The 18,802-nt window shown below is 32.9% G+C and overlaps 2 protein-coding genes across 3 annotated transcripts in view; one reads left to right on the top strand and one right to left on the bottom strand.

The window, feature by feature from the left end:
- The window catches only part of LOC149740161 (bridge-like lipid transfer protein family member 1), a 47,311-nt gene extending 32,653 nt beyond the window's left edge, over positions 1–14,658 (top strand). The window contains exons 55-80 of one of the 2 annotated variants that reach the window (XM_089871562.1): positions 27–238; positions 672–843; positions 1,274–1,429; positions 1,676–1,731; positions 1,917–2,119; positions 2,629–2,765; positions 3,266–3,375; positions 3,990–4,134; positions 4,679–4,913; positions 5,253–5,380; positions 5,678–5,819; positions 5,980–6,033; positions 6,388–6,551; positions 6,955–7,069; positions 7,663–7,783; positions 7,975–8,090; positions 8,300–8,463; positions 8,724–8,820; positions 8,986–9,172; positions 9,685–9,896; positions 10,261–10,497; positions 10,876–11,085; positions 11,591–11,797; positions 12,234–12,358; positions 13,703–13,851; positions 14,067–14,658. In XM_089871562.1, coding sequence (XP_089727688.1) covers positions 27–238; positions 672–843; positions 1,274–1,429; positions 1,676–1,731; positions 1,917–2,119; positions 2,629–2,765; positions 3,266–3,375; positions 3,990–4,134; positions 4,679–4,913; positions 5,253–5,380; positions 5,678–5,819; positions 5,980–6,033; positions 6,388–6,551; positions 6,955–7,069; positions 7,663–7,783; positions 7,975–8,090; positions 8,300–8,463; positions 8,724–8,820; positions 8,986–9,172; positions 9,685–9,896; positions 10,261–10,497; positions 10,876–11,085; positions 11,591–11,797; positions 12,234–12,358; positions 13,703–13,851; positions 14,067–14,259 — 4,047 coding nt within the window. In that variant the 3' untranslated portion in view covers positions 14,260–14,658. The remainder of the gene's footprint in view (positions 1–26; positions 239–671; positions 844–1,273; positions 1,430–1,675; positions 1,732–1,916; positions 2,120–2,628; positions 2,766–3,265; positions 3,376–3,989; positions 4,135–4,678; positions 4,914–5,252; positions 5,381–5,677; positions 5,820–5,979; positions 6,034–6,387; positions 6,552–6,954; positions 7,070–7,662; positions 7,784–7,974; positions 8,091–8,299; positions 8,464–8,723; positions 8,821–8,985; positions 9,173–9,684; positions 9,897–10,260; positions 10,498–10,875; positions 11,086–11,590; positions 11,798–12,233; positions 12,359–13,702; positions 13,852–14,066) is intronic. The other variant, XM_089871563.1, reaches the window with a different exon arrangement.
- On the bottom strand, positions 14,569–18,639 carry LOC149740162 (ufm1-specific protease 2-like). The gene is made up of 9 exons (XM_089871582.1): positions 18,454–18,639; positions 18,250–18,394; positions 17,572–17,811; positions 16,944–17,259; positions 16,588–16,783; positions 16,080–16,223; positions 15,693–15,857; positions 15,153–15,354; positions 14,569–14,934 (listed from the first exon to the last, which is right to left on the bottom strand). The coding sequence occupies exons 1-9, from the start codon at positions 18,484–18,486 to the stop codon at positions 14,723–14,725; spliced, it is 1,653 nt and encodes a 550-aa protein (XP_089727708.1). The 5' UTR covers positions 18,487–18,639; the 3' UTR covers positions 14,569–14,722.
- Between the last annotated feature and the right edge of the window lie 163 nt (positions 18,640–18,802).

Below are 18,802 nucleotides of genomic sequence, written 5' to 3' on the forward strand. Positions count from 1 at the left end.
CTATATTCTCGTTCTTTTATGCACAGATTTGCACAGACACAACAAGCTACCAAATTCACACTGATTCAGGCATGGTGCCCACCGCACGAACCACTGTGAACATAGTGTGGCAGATGGACGGGGTGGATCTTGAGATCGACACGAAGATCGGGGCTTACTTAACCCACCTAGTGGAAACTTTGACAGTGATAACGGGAGACGATGCGAGCTTACGTCGCGACTCTTCTGAATCTGATAGGTAAGGTTGTTTTAATAATACAGACGTGGTTAAGCAATGGTGAAATTTGCATTTAAAGTTAGACTTAAGGTATCCAATCAAATGCTCTCCGTGTACGAATATGTTTGCTCTGTTTACATATCTATACTTCTTTATGTATATAGAGAATATTCTCTATATAGTAGGGTGGGGGAAGATGGACACTTTTTCATTCCATTTTCTCTACCCATTTGGTAGTAAACAAAAAAAATTCAAAGAATTATAAAACTGTATCCTCTTGACTCCCATATAGACCATTGTTACTTGTTTAAAACACAATTCGAATACTTATATTTTGTGCAGAATGTGCTAAAGGTGTCCCATCTTTCCTCACCCGACTATATATATTTAAAGATATCTCTGCGCTGACCAGTATACCATGAGCCAGACAAACAAATAAATTTAAAATTACCAGGTTGAATTATGATTCTGTGATGGGTAGTTTAAGTGAGTTAGATGGAACGGGATTAGAGGACACAGTGGATGGAAGGGTGGAGATGAGGCAGATGGATGATCTTCCTTCATCACGTAAGGAACTAACTCAACGAGAAAAGACCAAGAAATTGGAGCAAGAATTAAATGAACAGGTTGGTTGTTGGTTGTTGGTAGTTGGCGGTTGGCGGTTGGCGGTTGGCGGTTGGCGGTTGGCGGTTGGCGGTTGGCGGTTGGCGGTTGGCGGTTGGCGGTTGGCGGTTGGCGGTTGGCGGTTGGCGGTTGGGTGGTTGGGGGTTGACATATGGTTATTTTACTGTGTGGTGCATATTTGTCTTTTTCTCTGAAATAATTTTTTTGTATTGATGGGTATGAAACTTAAATATAAAATATAAGATGTTACTTTATCTTTTAGCAAACTTTTTCCAATTTGAAAATAGTATGTTAGTGGAAGTGACCGTTTTACATTTCATCATTTTATTAAAACCGTATTGCAAACGCTCCGGACTGTACATTTTGAGATTTAACCATGTTTTGCAAATTTTTTGGAAAATTTTTATTAAACATCTCTCATCTTTCTTCCAGGTTCGAGTAGTGAATGATCTCAAATCCCTCGGAGCAAAACCAGCGTTGATCGAAGAGCAAGTGAGGAAACTCCACACACTAGAGGTCGCCCTTTCATCAATCTTTCGACAAACTTTCCGAAACAAACTTCGTCGTTCAAGCACCAAGCAAGCATCGGTGGGTCTTCTGTTATTTTATTTAAAAAAAATTGAAGAAAACCTTTTTAAAATTTTATTTAAACTTTTTAAAAGTTTTATGTAATTTTTTCTAATTTATTATTTTTTTTACTTTTTTTCACTTAATGAAACTAATAACTATCTTTAATTATATTTTATTTTGTTAAATTGTAATAAAGCTTTATTGTATATTTATTAGTTGATTAATCTAATATGTTTTGATGTATTTTTCTTCCACTTTCCACAGTCGAGCTTTAAAAGACCCGGTCACCGCAGATCAATGTCAACTGCAGTTGGCAGCAGGTTAGATACTGCCTTATACATATTTTATCTTATTTGTGATTTGTGATCGTACAAAATTAGAATAAAGTAGAAACTTTTACACTAATTCTACTTTATTTCTGCTGCCAGAATGACAGAAAAAAATTATTGAAATTATTTATGTTGCAAAACAACTGTACTATTATAACACCCCCCCCCCCACACAGAAATCTGCCATCCCCAAAATCTGCGCAGTCCGCCTTCTCCACACTGCCACCCAGTGTTAAACACAATTTACTTGGTGACTCTAGCCCCACCGCGTGGAACTACCCTCTGAAACAGAATGTTGAATACAAAGAAGTTTTTAGCCCCCAACCCCCACATGCTGTGAAAGATATCTCATCATCTGATACTTCATCTGCTGATTATGGTATCTTATATTTACACTACAGTTTATATATGGTATTACTTGGGGCCTATCCTGGCCTAAATTCTAAGACCAATGGCGAACCAAGCCAGTTATACGCTACAGTTTATATATGGTATCTCATATTTACACTACGGTTTATATATGGTATTATATATGGTATCTCTTGTGGCCAATCCTAGCATAAAGTCTCGGGCCGATGGTGAACCACTCTGCGTGACCTCACCCACATAGAATATGTGATATCTAACATTAACACTACAGTTTATATATGGTGTGTCACTGTTATATCATTTATACGACTGGCGCTGTGCCGTTGTGGCACAGTGGTCAGTGTGCCTGCCTTTAACCTAGAGGTTACGGGTTCAAGGCTCATCATACTGTGGCAGGGTCATAGGACCTCACCCATATAGAGGGCACAGATAAAAAAAATGTAAAGTACCGCTTTTTTCACGAAATGCACTTTTTAAAACGAGCTTTGCAGCTATGAAATGATGTTTCTATGTTTACAGATATTTCCGAGGATGAAGTCGACGGGGGTAAGACTCATGGAGCGCGACGCTCACTCTACCTTGATGACTCGATGGATGGGTCACATGGTCTAACGCATGACCGAATATCATTAACGCAACCACAAAATATCTCCCACGTAAGAAAAATGAATATTCCAGGATATTGTCATAATATCTATGAGTTGTTAAGTTTCATCACTACAGCTTGACAGGGAGCATGTGGTGTGGATGTTATGCAACACGACAACACATTTTATAGTTCTTCAAATTAACAGCAGAAAAAGAGTCATAAAAGAATATTTGTTGCATATGTGTATAAGCTAACATACTATACAAAAATTACTTTGGTACCTTTAGTATGTATTAACTCACATTACCTATATATTATTCCATTCTATATTGGTAAGATCCTTGGCGAGACATACGATGTGACTTTAAAACTCGAACTGACCCATTACCCCAACAATAACAATGCTACAACCCATTAGTGACTACTAGATTAGAGCAATGTCCGCTAAGTGTCTTTCACAAGGACACATACGTCAAACAGTGCCAATACCGAGCATGGAACCCGGTATCTTTCAGTTACTATGCATCACATAACCACTAAGCCACAAGTCAGCATATGTTACCACAGATGACGACAGCGGGTATAGAAGCTGACCTTGAGTTAACCCTGGATATCAGGGTTGAAATACAAGGTGGTAAGATCGTGTGCCATCCAACCAAGCCATCGGACCCTTCGAGGTAAAATTGAAATATTTTCTTTGATTACATATTTGTAACTGTCAGTAAATCAAATAAAATTTTGAACTGTTACTTGGAGTCCATTTTAAATCCATTAATTTTTCTAAAAAAAATTTCAAATTAATTACTGGTGATGGTTGAATCAAATAAACATTTTTTTTAACTGTAAAATTAAGGTCTATTTCAAACCTATTAATTCTTTCATTTAGCTGTTTTTCCCATTCATAATATTGGAGCCAACTATGACAAATTTGTTTGTAAATTGTGGAAACATATTTGGAAATTGGAGATTTGGGCAAGCAGTGGCCCATTACTTCTGACTATTCCTTCATACAACAGTTTAACAAATTAGTTAAACTAACAAAACCACTTCAGTTTTATGCAAACTTCAAATACAAACACAACAGCCCATCATATTAAGCTATTTCTATTTATTAGGATTTCTACATAACAATTAAAATGTTTTTTTTTATTTAATTTTTTTTATTGGAATTAGAATTTGTTATTTGAATTTTATTGGTTAAAGTTAGAATGTTATTTATTACAATTTCTACATTAAAAATTGTTGTTTATTATTTTTGATGTTTGTTCATTATAGTTTCACATTGTTTCAGTTTATCCAGTCAAGCACGACCAAAACCAAGTGATCATGTGACCGTGGCAAACAACACGACCTTCTTTATTCCTGGGGTCGAGGTCAAAGTTCATTATAATTCAGAAAGTCGAGAAACAACAAAACAAACGCCCGACTCTCCACAGGTTAGAACTTTTATTTAAACTCTCTTAAGCCTGGGGTCGATTGCTGCAATACCTTATAAAAAATAAACATTATAAACTAAAAATAGCTTTAAAATTATAAACAGGGAAAAAAGTTATAAAAGGTTTTACAGCTTTGTATAAATAGTTTATCAAATTTTAGTTAATTGTACATTTGCTATTCTCTATTTGATCAAAGTGTAATTAAATTTTTTTATTGGTATAAATTTTGTTTTTAGTTATATGTTGCGTTAATTTTGTGTAAACCTTTTTGTTTTTGTATAAGCAGTTTTTTATCAGCGTGTGATGGGGTAGATGTAGTTGTTATAAAACATGGGTGCCATATTTCATACACTTTCTACCGTACAAGTTATTTTATATATGTAAATTTACGCTACAAATATAAGGTAAATCAATAAAATATTTTTATTTAAGTTAAAATATATAAAATATACTTTTTTTTAATTAAAAAACATAAAATATAATTTGTTTTTTCAAATGTGAAAATGAATTTTAATGTGAAAATAAAAATCTCCCTGATCTTCAGACTCAACCCGGAGGTTCGAAGATCCCCCACATCCAGATCAACTCTCCTCCTCATTCCTCTCACATCAAATCTCATCCAGGATCACGAAGAGCTTGCGTGTACACGTGGTTCTCCATCCAATCTCTTCCCGAGATGATCATCAGTCCTTGCTTCCTGGACTTCCTGGAGCAAACTTTTGATGCGGTTCCCGTCACTCCAACTCTTCGAGGATCAAGGAATCCATCCCAAAAGACAAGTGAGGAAGTTTTATTAAAGTCATTTTTATTCATTTTATTCATTTTTTAAATAATAAACTTTTTTAGTTATTTTTATTTTTTCTTTATCTTTAGTTTTTGGGCGATTCCTTATTTTTGTTTATTCACTCACTTTACTTACTTTTAAGTTGTCAGATCAGAAATTTTTTTATTTATTTAATATTTGATTTATATTAACTTTTTCAGTTATTTTCATTTATTTTATTCACGTTTAATTTTCACTCTTTTTTTGTTCATTCACTCATTTCATTCACTTTTAATTCTTTGTACGATTATTTTTTGCTCTTCATTCACTCATTTCATTTACTTTTAATTTCCAGATGATTCGTTCGACTCTTCATCCGAAGATGATGCAGACATGGACATCGGAGCTGTTGAAGTATTCAACACAACCATGGCTGCTTTACCAGTAGATGTAGTTGTGTATGTGCATGTACAACCATCACAGGTTGGTAACCGGATGTGTAACCGGAAAAAATAAATAATAGGCAAACTTTTTTAAATTTTTAACATTTTATTTTGATTAAGCAAAAATAATTAATTAAATTCCTGTTTTTTTTCAAATAAGATCACTTTTTAAAAATTTGTTTGATGGACTACTCTGACCTAAATCACAGGTTTCTTAACATAAGACCTCACCTATATAGCTTATAATCTATATGTTTTTAACTATATCTAGCTGATTTTAGAATTTCATAAGTTTAAAACGGCTCAAATTTTTCGTATAATCCGTTTTTTTTTTCAGGTTTTCTTTAATTGCCAACCCATGTCCCGAGTGGAATGTTTGCTTCACGTGCCAAGTTTAGATCTTGTATTCAGCAGCATAGGTGGTTCAGCATTACAAACTTCCCCAACCAACACAGCAGCATTCACTTATCCAGATAAAGGTGACTCTTTGTTTTAAATAGTTAAAAAAATAATAATTTAAACCTATTTCACAAATAAAAGGCTCTCTTTTAAAAACTCTTTGTTTGTAAATATATTTTATTAAAAATTTTTGACAGAAAAAAAGCTAACAAATTTCAGACATTAAATTTATTTTTTTAGACACCGACAAGTTTCACAACTTCTCAACTCAGAACATAAATGATCAAACACAAGGTATTTTGCACTTTGGTTAAAATCAGGACTGGATTTTTAAGACTAAAGCCCTTAGAAGTATACATTAATTTTGATAACAGATCGTTCAACTTAATTTAATACAACCTGGACTGAAAGTGTATTATTTAAATTTTTCAAAATAGTGTTCTGATAAATCCTAATATACATAAAAGAATAAAAATATAATTTAGCACTATTGTGATCACAAAAACATATTTTATTTTTTAAATCACCCATTTTTTAAAACAATTATAAGCAATTTTTAATTATTTTTTTAATCTGAAATTAAATAAAATATATTTTGTTTTTTTTACAACATAACACAATTACTCCATCTTTGCTTTTTACCCAAAGGTTCCACGTTTCCAAACGGCATCAGCTTCACAGCAATAATGTCCGACTTCTCCCTGTATGTTTTCCACCCATATGGAACACAACAGTCTGTGGGCATCGATATCTCACACAACCCAAACCCTGCAAGGAAAGATTCTCTCAGTATTAACTTGGAAGTGGTTAAGGTAAAAAAACTTTTATTTTTTGTAGATTTTTTTAATTTGCAAGTATCTTTTTTTGTTTATTTTTATTTTTTTTATTACATTACTTGGTGGCTGTTAAGGTAAAACTTAAAAACTAACTTTTTGTACTTTATCTTTTTTTAGAATTTTGTAAAAATTTGAATAATTTTTTTCTAATGTTATTTTAATTAAAAAATCCTTATAAATTTTTTGGAAGCTTTGCTTTTTAATATAGGTATTCAGAGCAATAAGTCCTTTAAGTTTATGGAAATCTTATATTAATATAAACTTAATCGCATACTGAGAAATACTAAGAAAGCGAAGAAGAAAAAATATTTTAATTGAAAGACACGATATAGCGACAATACACTGGATGTTAAAGTTTAAAAGATTTTTTTATAACCAGATCAACATAGTTCGAACAAGACGAGGAAATGTAAATCTTGATGCGAGTCAGTCGGGTTTGAAATTAACCGATCAACAAAAAGTTTTTATTCATTTGTCAGCTTTGTTAGATATAGGTAAATGCTTTAGTTACAAAATATTTAAAACTTTGTCTTAAAATTGTGAACTCGCATATATACGGTTTAAATAATATTGAAAGAGTATAAGGTTTGGATTTTTTATATAGTTCTGCTTTTTAATTTTTTTGCAAATCTGTTTAAAAAAAGAGTTTGTATTTTTTTAATTAAGAGGTTATTTGATTTTTTTGTATAATGTTAATAAATGGGTAGACGTGTTCATTTGTTTGGAATTTCTGAAACAAAAATCTTAGCATTTAGCGATAAAAAATTGGGTATTACGTTGAAAGCTAATTTTTAATGCTTTAAAACCTAGTAGTTTGTACATTTTCAAAGATAACTTAATGACAGCTACGAGTTGGGTATATAGTAGGGCGGGGAGGATGGGACACTTTTCATTCTATTTTCTTGTTGCATTCGATATTAAACATAAAACATTAAAAAGATTGTAAAACCGCATCTTAACGACTCCCATAGATCGTTGTTAATTGTTTTAAACACGATCAGTATATTTAGATGATATGTGCTAAACTTAAAACATGAAAATATTTGGTTTTTCTATTTGGTTTCCAAGTTTACATGGTTATTTACAGGAAAAGCTTCATTTAAATATGACATGAGAAGACTTAGTGAGATCCTTGCTTTCCCAAGAGCTTGGTACAGAAAAAGTATCGCTAGGAGAATTTTCTTTGGAGATGCTGCTTCAACTAATAAGTAAGCTGTGATATGATGTTTAGCATTTTAAAAGTCTATTTTATTGAACCTGTGATGTAGTATGATAATTTTCACTCAAAAAAAAGATAAAAAAAAAAATTATTAAGTTTATGTATTTGTTTTAGTAGGTAAAAAAACAAAACATTTTTATTAAATTTAAAGGTTTAAACTTATATATTTTTTAATTTTAGGCCAAAAGAAGAAGAAACAAAGAGAGCAAGCTCATTTTTAAACCAAGATCCGCTTGTTACTCCGAAACGTAGATTTGCTTCTCATACATCTACCGCCACTAATGACAAACAAACAGGTTGATATTTTGAATTTTTCTATTATATTTAGGTTTGTATAACAACCAAAACTTGTTTGCCTTTCCCCAAACATTTTTTACTTTTTTTCCAATAATCAATTTGTTTACCTTTTTTTCCAATAATCAATTTTTCTAAGTTTTTTTTCCATACCCAAAACTTGTTTTCTTTTTTATTCATAATCACCAAAAATCAAACTATTTCTCTGCAGAAGAAGAAGGTAGCAAGGTGTGGCAAGGTGTTGTGTTGTTTGGTCTACGAATGTCACGTCTAGATGTGGAAATGAACATGAGTAATGTGATGGGACACACAGTGTGGTCATGTGATGAACTCAAAACCAATGGAAAGTTAAACATACACAGCGGTGGAGATAAGGTTCAGAACTTATATGTTTTTCTCATTTAATGGTTTATTACAGACAGAGTATTTTCCTGTCTTTTCGTTTTAAAATTTTTTCAATCTGCACTACTGAAATTGCAGAGACAAGGAAAGTTATTATGTTAGTATATTTTTGTTGCACATTTTTTAAAGAATGTTTTTTTGCGAAATGATCTTTATTATAGTAAACAATAACATTTATTTTGCTGTATAATGTAATAAATGTTTGATGAATAAAAGCATATACAACTTTCCAGAATGTCTTTCTCTCATGTGGATTAAAAAACTCGCAATTATCAGCAAGAGGAGGAATTATTGGTGGTCAGATTGAACTGCAGGAGTTACATGCCAATTGTAAGTGGAAATCTATTTATTTTATACAAAATTTTTAATTCAATCTTTTTTTCTTTTTTACAATGACAGAATAGTAGCAGTTTCCAGCCTTGAACCTGTAACATCTGTTATAAAGGCAGGCACGCTAACCACTGCGTCATTAAAATTTAAAAATTTGTGTTATAGGCCACTTAATGGACCCAGAAGGCAAAGATCCACTTCACAAAATCCTGGTGAAAATGCACTCACTAGATGGCAGGATAGAGTACATGGGAAGTTGTGTGATGATGGGACGATTGACATCTGTCAATCTTAAGCTAAGTGATGAATGGAAAGGACCCAAACTAAGCATCCCAACAAGTATTGAGAAAAGGTTGGTTTGAATAATGTTGTGACCTCCGTTGTTTGTTATGAGAAAACAAGTTTAATTTAAACACATCAGTAAAATTAAACCGCACAAAATGTTATAACAATGTCAAACGAAACGCCTTGTTTAATGTCATTCGACATATAACATAACTCATCAAAAAGTTCATCGTAATATCGTGGCAGATATGTTATTGCGAGGCAGAAGCATCAATTATTTAGTTTTACAAAATTTTCTTTCGATATTTACTGTCTAGAATCTAGATGCTTGTAACTAAATGTAGACATTCAAAGTCAAACAAATGCCAAAATTATGTGCGCATGTTTCCACAATCAACTTTTTGTTGGTTCCGTATGTAAAGTGGATTATTAAAATATTTCTAGTACTTTAAAATTTTCATCTTTAAACCTAAAATGCAAAAAAAAATAATCAAAAAAAAAACGCTAAAAAACCTGATGTGTAAAAATAATGAAACAAATCCATTGCTTGTTTTTCACATAATCCCCACCACTTTACAGTGCTGTGTTTGTACCTGGAAACTTTGGTTGGGATTCCTTCTGTCTAACCATCTCACGTTCCACCACACCTGATGTTATTAAAATGCTTTCAAAACTTGAGGAGTTTTTCACTCAGCAGTTTCAGAACTCGGTCCGCGCGTTCACTTCTTGGCGCCATAGTGGCCACTTGGGTCCGCCAGTGAGGAGACAGCTGTCCGTTACCACACCTCAAGGTAAAAAATTCAAATATTGTTAAAAAAGGTCACAGATGGAAATGGTATAAGATTTATTGGTATTTTAAAATAGCTTTGTATGTTTTACATATTTAACATAATTGCCTTTGTTTAAAATACTTTTTTTTACTGCTACATTCCTTTTTTGCAACCAACAGCAAGTTTATGTTTTTAATGTCAATATAAATGTAACTTACTTTATCCTCGTGTGGCTGAAAGACCGTGAAAAACCTTTAAGTTAGAGGCAGGTGTGCTGACCAACTGTGCTGGGACAATTTTTTACTATCCCATTCTTATTTTGCAACTAACAGCAAATGTATATTTATAATTCCAATATAACATGATTTCAAATCCATTACCACAGTCACATACTCTCATCGTCGTCACTGGCCCCCGGTGTACACGGCGATCAGCGACACTTTTCGAGCACTAGGTGTCGCCGCAAACCCACAATTCCTCCTCGGGGGATCCATGTGTCTCCACGGCAACGAGCTTACTGTGGTCTGCTTCCATGGATCCAACTTCAGATCAAAGTCGTGGGTCCTCTTCAACATCCTCGAACCAAACATTGTCTTCTCCACAGAAGTCCAGCAGATTAAAGGTGAAAAATTTGGTTTTCTTATAAATTTTCCTAAAATTAAAAAAAAATGTAAAAACTTTTTTTTTGGAACTTGTGAAAAATAAAAAAAATGTTAAAAATGTTTTGTTTAATTTTGTTTAATTAAAAAAAAGGATGTTGAAATTAATTTCTTATTATTTTTAATATAATTTAGGATAAAAATGATTTGCTTAAAAATGATCTTATTAATATTGTTAAAATAAATTGTGTTTGTGGAAATAATGCTAAAGGGTTCAAGTTTGTGTTAAATCATATTTTACTCCCTTTTAGAACTAGAGGCCGGTATTTGTCAAACGTTTTTTTTCTATTTATTTTTTCCTATTAATATTTTTATCATCCAAATTAAATTTTTTTTTTAAGAATCTGTTCGTGGGAACGAAACCTCCACGCTTGCTATTCAAAGTTTGACCTTTAACCTCGGTCATGACCACTGGTTGAAGACAGGTGGCCCCTCCACTGACCCCATGGCAACTGTCAGCCGTGTGACGAGGTCACGGCACCAAAACCCACCGCCAAGTGCCGCGTCACTTGACGAATGGTTTGCTTATGTCACAGCTTCGCACAACCAAGGTTGGAATTCTGTTTTGCGTCATATTTTTTAATCAGCTCTGAGTTACCATGTATGTTACTTGTGAGTGATTATTTATTTTTTTCTAATTTTTTATGTATGGCTAATAATTTGTAATTAGTGACCACTGGGTTGAAGAAATTACCCTTAAGTGACTTGCCCAAGGACACATACGCCTATAATGGTAACAGCAGTAAGCCTTGAACCAATTACCTCTGGTTTAGAGGCAGGCGCGCTAACCACCTTTTGCTTTTTTAAGGTTTATTTCATAAGCATCGGATAAAGGTTGCAAATTTTTGAATAATTCTATGTATTTTAAAAAAGTTGGCTGTTAAAAGGGATCTGCAGCTCAAACACAATTTTATGCTGTTTAATGTTTAGTTGGTCACTTGTAAGCAAGCATGCGGTGTATGAAACATACCACCCCTGTTGTAATTACAACTTTTTATCAATATTAATAAGTTGTAAAAAGCAGCAATTTTTTTTTACTTACATTTACTACCCCAGAACTCACAATGCTTCGAACGTTAAACGATATCCGGCCGAGTGACATGGGAGTCGGAGGGTCACCAGCAGGTGGAGGTAGACGCTATCACTCAAGTTCGAGCCAAGCAAGCTACAATCACGACACAGATATAATATTCGCGTTACCCAAACTTCAGTTGGATTTTAAAAGTGAACACATACAGGGACCAAATGAACCATCTACGTCTGGTAAGATATAATGTTTCAGTTAATAATCAATTTTTGCCGTTGATTTGTAATTTTGCTTTTATTGTATTTTTAGCTTTTGTTTACGCCAGAATTATTGCAGATTTATTGTAATGATTTATTTCATTGACTAAATGTACATATTTTCATTATTTTATTTGCTGGTAAACTCAACATACCTTAACATAGTTCACTTGCATCGCATTAGAAGCATCTAGTGGCCATGCAGATATCTTATCTTCAAAAATTTCTTGTTCTCTGCATTGTTCAGTTTTAAACCCTAGGCCTTACATCTTAAGTCTTTTTTGACTGCAACCAAGTTACTTGCTTATGTGCCTTATACTAGACCTGTGCTCATTTGTTGTCCTGTATGCTCTCTACAATACTCAATCAAAATGTTATCAATTTTAAATTTAATGAGTTTAAACATTTGTTCCAGCAGAAACAGAAAACAAACCGATTGTAGAATGTAGTTTTGTGACTGAATTCACCGATCACATATGTGTAACTATGGATGTTGAACTTATTATGTTTCTGCATGATCTTGTTTCTTCTTATCTCAAGGTAAATTGTCTTATTTTAAATATTTCGATTCAAGCCTGTTACATAGTTTTTTGCGTTTTTTTTAACCAATGTGTGTCAACACTGTTTATAATCAAATATTAAAATCAGCTATTTTAAATCGTTATTTCCATATTTTTTTCAGAATTTAATTTAATGAAAAGATCTGTAACTTGCTTTTTAAGAGTGATGGGTCAATCCTCGTCTAAACCAAAGTTAGTATAGACCAAGTTAGGAAACGGATTGTAAAACAAAGAGTTTTGTTATCCATTGTCTCGCGTCTATGACGTCATAGTCGCCACCATTACGGAGCCCACGGCATAGCATTTTATCATTGCTGGCTGCTGTTTTTCGTTCAAATATTGCGATTTTTTAAAAACCAAGCACTTCTGCGAGTAAAAATGGCTTTCTACCAATGTTATATCTTATCACAATAATAAACCTCACAAAAATAATCAACTTTTATTGAACACTTAATCGATTGAAGAGTAAAATAACAGAAAATATTAAGTTTACTAATCAAAAACATAAAAGAACATGTTTAAAATATAAAAATACAAACAAAACGCATAACATTACCATAAACTGTTGTATCTAGCTGCAGTTTTACATGTAAATTGCCGTGATTTTACTTTTTGGCTCACAAACTTAACACGTATACCCGGCAACGAAACTTAAGGTATCTTTGTAAAATTTGCCTAATATCGAAGTGAAAACAATACTGAGTTACTATTTTTGGTCCTCTGCTTGAATTAGTAACCTACCTTTTCTGCGTTCCGGGACTTTATGAAATCGGAAAACGCGAACACCTTATCTGCTAGTACTTAAGCAGTTTGGAGCTGCATGTCCACTCATGTTGGATTATAAATGTAGTAAAGAATGGTTCTGTAGATTCGTAGGTATGATCATATACTATTATGTAAACTAAGCTGATTGCTGCTTGTCTTAATCGCCAACGTAAAGTACCCTTTTAAACCACACTGTACGCCGAAAACCAGTCAAAATATAAATTTACTTCACATTAATTCCTAGATTTAATATTGTATAACAAGATTTATATTAGAAATTATATTTTAAAGGTTAAAACAATCGCTATACGTGTTTTCTAGCTTTGTATCGCTTACAAGAACTAAATGAACACATGCCGACCATGCATTTGTATAGGCGATTCACGCTCTGTGGGCTCCGTAATGGCGGACACGAGCGCCGTTTCCTAACTTGGTCTATACTAACTTTGGTCTAAACCATAGGACCCATAGCATGCCACGCTGTGGGACCTTACCCACCTAGAATGGAACTTTCTATTTGGAGTTAAAGTTAATTTACACTTTCTGTTGAATTCACTAGGAGAAACAAATAGCATTATCGAGTCGTACGCGCATCACATCAGTTGGAGGACTGGCAGGATCACAACCTACTGATCATGTGACCACCATTGATCCAATAGATTTACGAGAATTCGTGTGCAACACATGGCAACTTGAACCAACTGTCAGGTTTGTAGAAATTGTTTGTTTTTTTTATTAAAAAAGCACTAATTAATCTTTTTTTGTCAAAAACGAAAAATTAAAACAGAATTGTAAAATCCTGTATGTTTTTTAGTCAAAAAGTCGTTGTTTTATATTTTTTGCAAGAAAGCAGAACTTAAACAAAATTGTAAAATCCTGTAATTTTTTTTAATAAATATTTTTTATAACATTTTAACATCCAGGTTAATATCTTGGGCTGGTCGTCGCATTGAACCAGTTGGTGTGGACTACATCCTGCAGAAACTTGGGTTCAGTCACGCCAGAACAACCATTCCAAAATGGTTTCAACGTGGCGTGCTGGACTTGCTGGATCAAATTATTGCTGTGATTGTTCAAAACTTAGTTGTGACGGTAACGAAGCAAAAGCACAAGTAATAACCTTGCACCAGTGTTTAGCACCGAGCAATGACGTGCTTTTCCACTTTTTTTAATTCTTGCACATTTCAACTTTAAGGTACATAACTGAGGTACTATGACATGACAAAAACCACTGATTATCCTATTACAATACTGAAAACTGTGCCAGCACTCATGAATACAGTTTAAACTGCTTCATTTTAAACTGAGTTCTGAGCAAAACAAGCCAACATTCCCAACAGCCTGTGATACTAACGGTGCACTTTTTTTTCAAAGCGTTTTATTGTTTTACGTTTCTTCTCCTACACCCGTTTAATTGTGTGCTGCTTTTAATATCCATCACCATGTTTTATTTCCGCTGATGTGCGCACTGCTTTGTTTAAATAAACTTTGTAATTGTAGAGCAAAATAAAACAACCTTCACATACATACAGCACACAGCACAAACAGCCACAAATCCCACAAAAAAATAATCAAAATATTAAAACAAAGCTGGCCTCTGTGGCAAACATAGATTGTAGTACGCAGTTGGGTTCCAGAAGTTTGGTCCTTTCCATCCGCACCAACCCTTGCTTTGAATAACCTGAATATCTTCCCCACCCGTATAATGTGGATCAAGTATGAGAAAGTGAGTTTGGCCAGTTGTTTCACTGAAACATACACCAAGTATGGTGTGTGCAAGAACACCTCCACCTGTGTTATGTATTTTAAATTTGAGTTTCTAAATTTCAATTGATCTTGTGCATATAGTTTTATTTGTCATTAGTGCAGTTAAAAGTCCGATATTTCAGAAAAGAAAAATCTACATTATAGCAAAATCTGATTCTTATATCCTACTCAAATACTAAAAACATTTTTTTATCACCATAAAATATTTCTAAAACACACTTCCACATTTTTACAAAACCCACCTATCATAATAGGAGTCCCTTGGTTTTGAAAATGCATTGCAAGTTCCCTTCCTCTGCTTACAAGTTCCGCACCTTGACTTATAAACATAATCTTAGACGTGACACCCAAGAGTTGGTTCAGCACGTTATTTACTTCTATTGAACCAATCCATTTACGAGTGCCAACAAAATCCTTTGTTTTGTCCCCAACATCAACAAGTGTCTTTAAAAAACATAATAGTAAGTTGGGGCAAAACTATATATATATGTATATTATAATGATTTTTATTTAATTTGTAATAGCAGTAATAATAACTTTTATTTGACTCCTTGATTATGGTAACGAAGATTTAGATATATTTTAAAAGAAAAGACAGGATATAGCTACAAAACAACAGTTGTTAAAACACTTTTTAAAATTAAAATTTTTAAATTTGAAAGATAAAATGTGCTTTTTGGTAATTGTTGTTAAGTATCTTACCAATTGTCACATAAGTCCAGAGTGGTCTTTAAACCCTACTAGCACATATATAATCTGATTTAGATCTCCGTTAAGCTTACCTGTTGTATCTCCCTATGTGATGGAATTGGTTGGTCAGTATAACCTTGTTGTTTGAACCAAGATACGATGGTTTGTAATGATCTGTATGCACAACCCCAACCATTATCATCAATCCTATCTTGCATATAATGATGATAGCTGTATGTCCCATGTACTGTATAAACCTGCATAACATACTGTACATATTACCAGCATATTAGTAAAACAAAAGTAGATTTTTTAAGATTTAAAAATTAAGTATCCAAATTTATACCATGCCAAGCTTGATTAGAAAAGTCAGATTTCTTGTAAAGCATAATGTACAGAGAACTATATTGCTACTAAACCATGTGTTAGTCAAATTGCTTCGTTTTACAAATATAATATTAATTTCAGAACTGCTTTACTTTTCCATTCGTGAGTTTTGGAGGGGTCAGCCCTTCGTGCGTGTTCTTCAATATAACTTCATTGGTTTGGTTGAACTGTATGGAGTTTGCTTTGCGAAAGATCGGTCGATCGTGCGGGAGAGAAAATGTCTTGTGCAGCACATCCTGGTAAAATGTAAGCAGATTTTGAATATATATAAATACTGCTTTTAAAACTGCTTATGCCTGAAGTAAAACAAATTTTGATTTTATCAACTTTTCTACTAGTGATGCTAACAGGCTAAAGTTGACGCTATCAGTGGTTAGGCATCTACATCATAACAAAGTTACATTCATGGTAACTCTTTAGAGGTATATGAAACAGAACACCTATATAAGATTGCCGTTGGCCTGCAACGAGAGGATAAAATTTTCTATCTTTTATTCAAAGTTACATACATGATAACTCATAAGATGTGTATGAAACAAAACACCCCTGTTAAATGACTCTTGAGAATAAAATTTTCTATCATGTATAATTTCAACAAACCTTTCTGAAATCGGTCAACTCATTATCACTTTTATTTCCTGGATACCAAATTTCCACCAGGTGACAGTAGTGTTGCATCTGATAATAGTAAGGCTTCGGTATTCCACATTTTGAGTTGTCTGGTTGTTGGTCATTCATAGCAGAGCAAGCATTCCACAACTGACGCTGTACAGTGTTTTGTAAACTTTCCAATGCTCTGTATTAGAGTTTTATAAAGTTAAATTCTGGATCAAAAGTAAAATTTGGTTAAAAAAGGGGAAAGTAAAGGATTTTGAATTTTTAAAAACAATTTCTTCAGTTAATTAGTATGATTAAAATACTACATGTTCATGATTTAAACTTTAAAAACTACTTACCTGTCTAATGTATCGTCCTTTCTAATATAACAAAGTGCATCAACTTTAATAGGTAGGTGGTAAACTTTAGTAGCCACCGGTCGTACACTGACAATTGGCACAAAACAATCGCCTTTATTTAATGTTGATTTCATTATCTCAACATGCAGTAGTTTGCTTGGGGATTTAGTTTGTATTTTATTGTTTTTATTTTTTGATACAAACTCCATCCATGTTAAAATTGCATTGGAAGATTCAGAGAGAATGAGATTTTTTTCTTTGATCAAAAATGCAGAACTTTTTAAAACTTCTCCTACATTACTGGTGTCAAGATCACCTAAAGATAAAGAGTTTTTAAAAATGTTAACAAGCCAAAGATAAATATTTTTTGACACAGTTTTTTTACATCTTTTTTTTAAAGGCTATAAAAGTATAATGTTTCATGTGTTATAAATTGACTTTATGCATAAACTTGCATAAACGTAGAAAAAGAGAAACTAATTTATTATACATATACAGTAGTATATGATATACTACAGATCTACTACAAAATTTTGTCCAATTAGAAACAGACTTTTTTGCCACAACCCAGCCACGAATCACTGCATACGTTAATTTAATTGTTTTACAAATTCAAAAGTACACTGACCATTTATTTGTGGTATATTAACTTTAACGTTGCCGGTAACATGAAGCAAACAAGTATTTTCATCTAACAATGATTTTGCCTCGTCATCACTTATAACACACATAGTGGTATCAAAGATTCTCCCATCCTGCCACATGGTTGCAGACAGATCATTATTTTCAATGGAAATATGGACTGGGCATGTTGTGTCTTGAATGCATTCCTTCTTGGTTGCAGAGTATGAAGCTAAAACATCAACTCCTGCAAAACATTAAAAAAATATTTAAAAATTGAATCTGTGTGAAATATTTAAATAAACGTTTTAAACAATTTCATTTAGGCCTACCAAATTAAGTGACACCAAATACAACCAGAGATGAAATAAAACAAGGTGCTTACTTTAGTTCAAATTAGCTATATAAACCAGATAAATGGTTGCCATGATATGGGTTTAGAATTTTGTGTCAAACGCCCAATTTAAACATATGGTGTAAAAGTGCCCAATGCAAAACCTGTGGCCCCCACTAGATGATAAATCTTTGATACTCTGTGCATGCATAAACAAATATAAAGTATACCAACATGTAAATAAATTAAAATTTTTCAGTTATCTCTTTTAAATGATACCGAAGATCACATTATTTTATCAATAAAGAGAAGAAAATCAACAATAAAAAAACGACAGTTGTTAATGCTAACCTCCAGGCATCCAGTGAGTTATTCTTTTTCTGATATTTAAATCGGACAAGTCGCATCTTAAATAGCCTGTTAAAATAATCCACTTTTCAGATGTTAAGCCAACAACCAACCCACAACCATCTTCTTCAAGGGCTTCCAAGATTTTCTGAGATGGGTATTTTAAAATTATTCATTTTAATTTTAATGATCTAATAAAACACTTACTTTATTCACGCTATTTGCGACTTTGATTTCCATCACAACAAAGATTACTTTGCATTTACCAACTATGTACGGTGTCTTAACCACTTTGGTCTTAACTGCATACAAGTGTACAATATGTTTAAAGTTTTAATAACAACAGCATGTGTGAGGGGATTTATGTGCATTCAGTGTCTTTTGTGCTACTGCGGGGCATTTATATGAATAGACTTTAATTAGAACATATAATAAAACAAAACCTTTCAAGAAAACTGTAAGGAACTCTTATCTACAGTCATTTAATTGGTATAGGTAAAATAAAACCCTCAAAATGTCAAAAGTTAAAGTTTCGAACATGGTGATTTCCTTGTAT

The sequence above is a fragment of the Ciona robusta genome, chromosome 2 (assembly GCF_009617815.1).
Source record: "Ciona robusta chromosome 2, ASM961781v2".
NCBI lineage: Eukaryota > Metazoa > Chordata > Ascidiacea > Phlebobranchia > Cionidae > Ciona > Ciona robusta.

Bases quoted from the DNA above. Each gene is read 5' to 3' on its own strand.
- LOC149740162 (XM_089871582.1), bottom strand. From the start codon at position 18,486: ATGGAAATCAAAGTCGCAAATAGCGTGAATAAA. The intron at 15,355-15,692 runs GTAAGCTTAACG...TGTTTTTTAAAG, and splicing joins CACATAGGGAGATACAACAG to ACACTTGTTGATGTTGGGGA. The intron at 14,935-15,152 runs GTGGGTTTTGTA...TACATAACACAG, and splicing joins AGGGACTCCTATTATGATAG to GTGGAGGTGTTCTTGCACAC.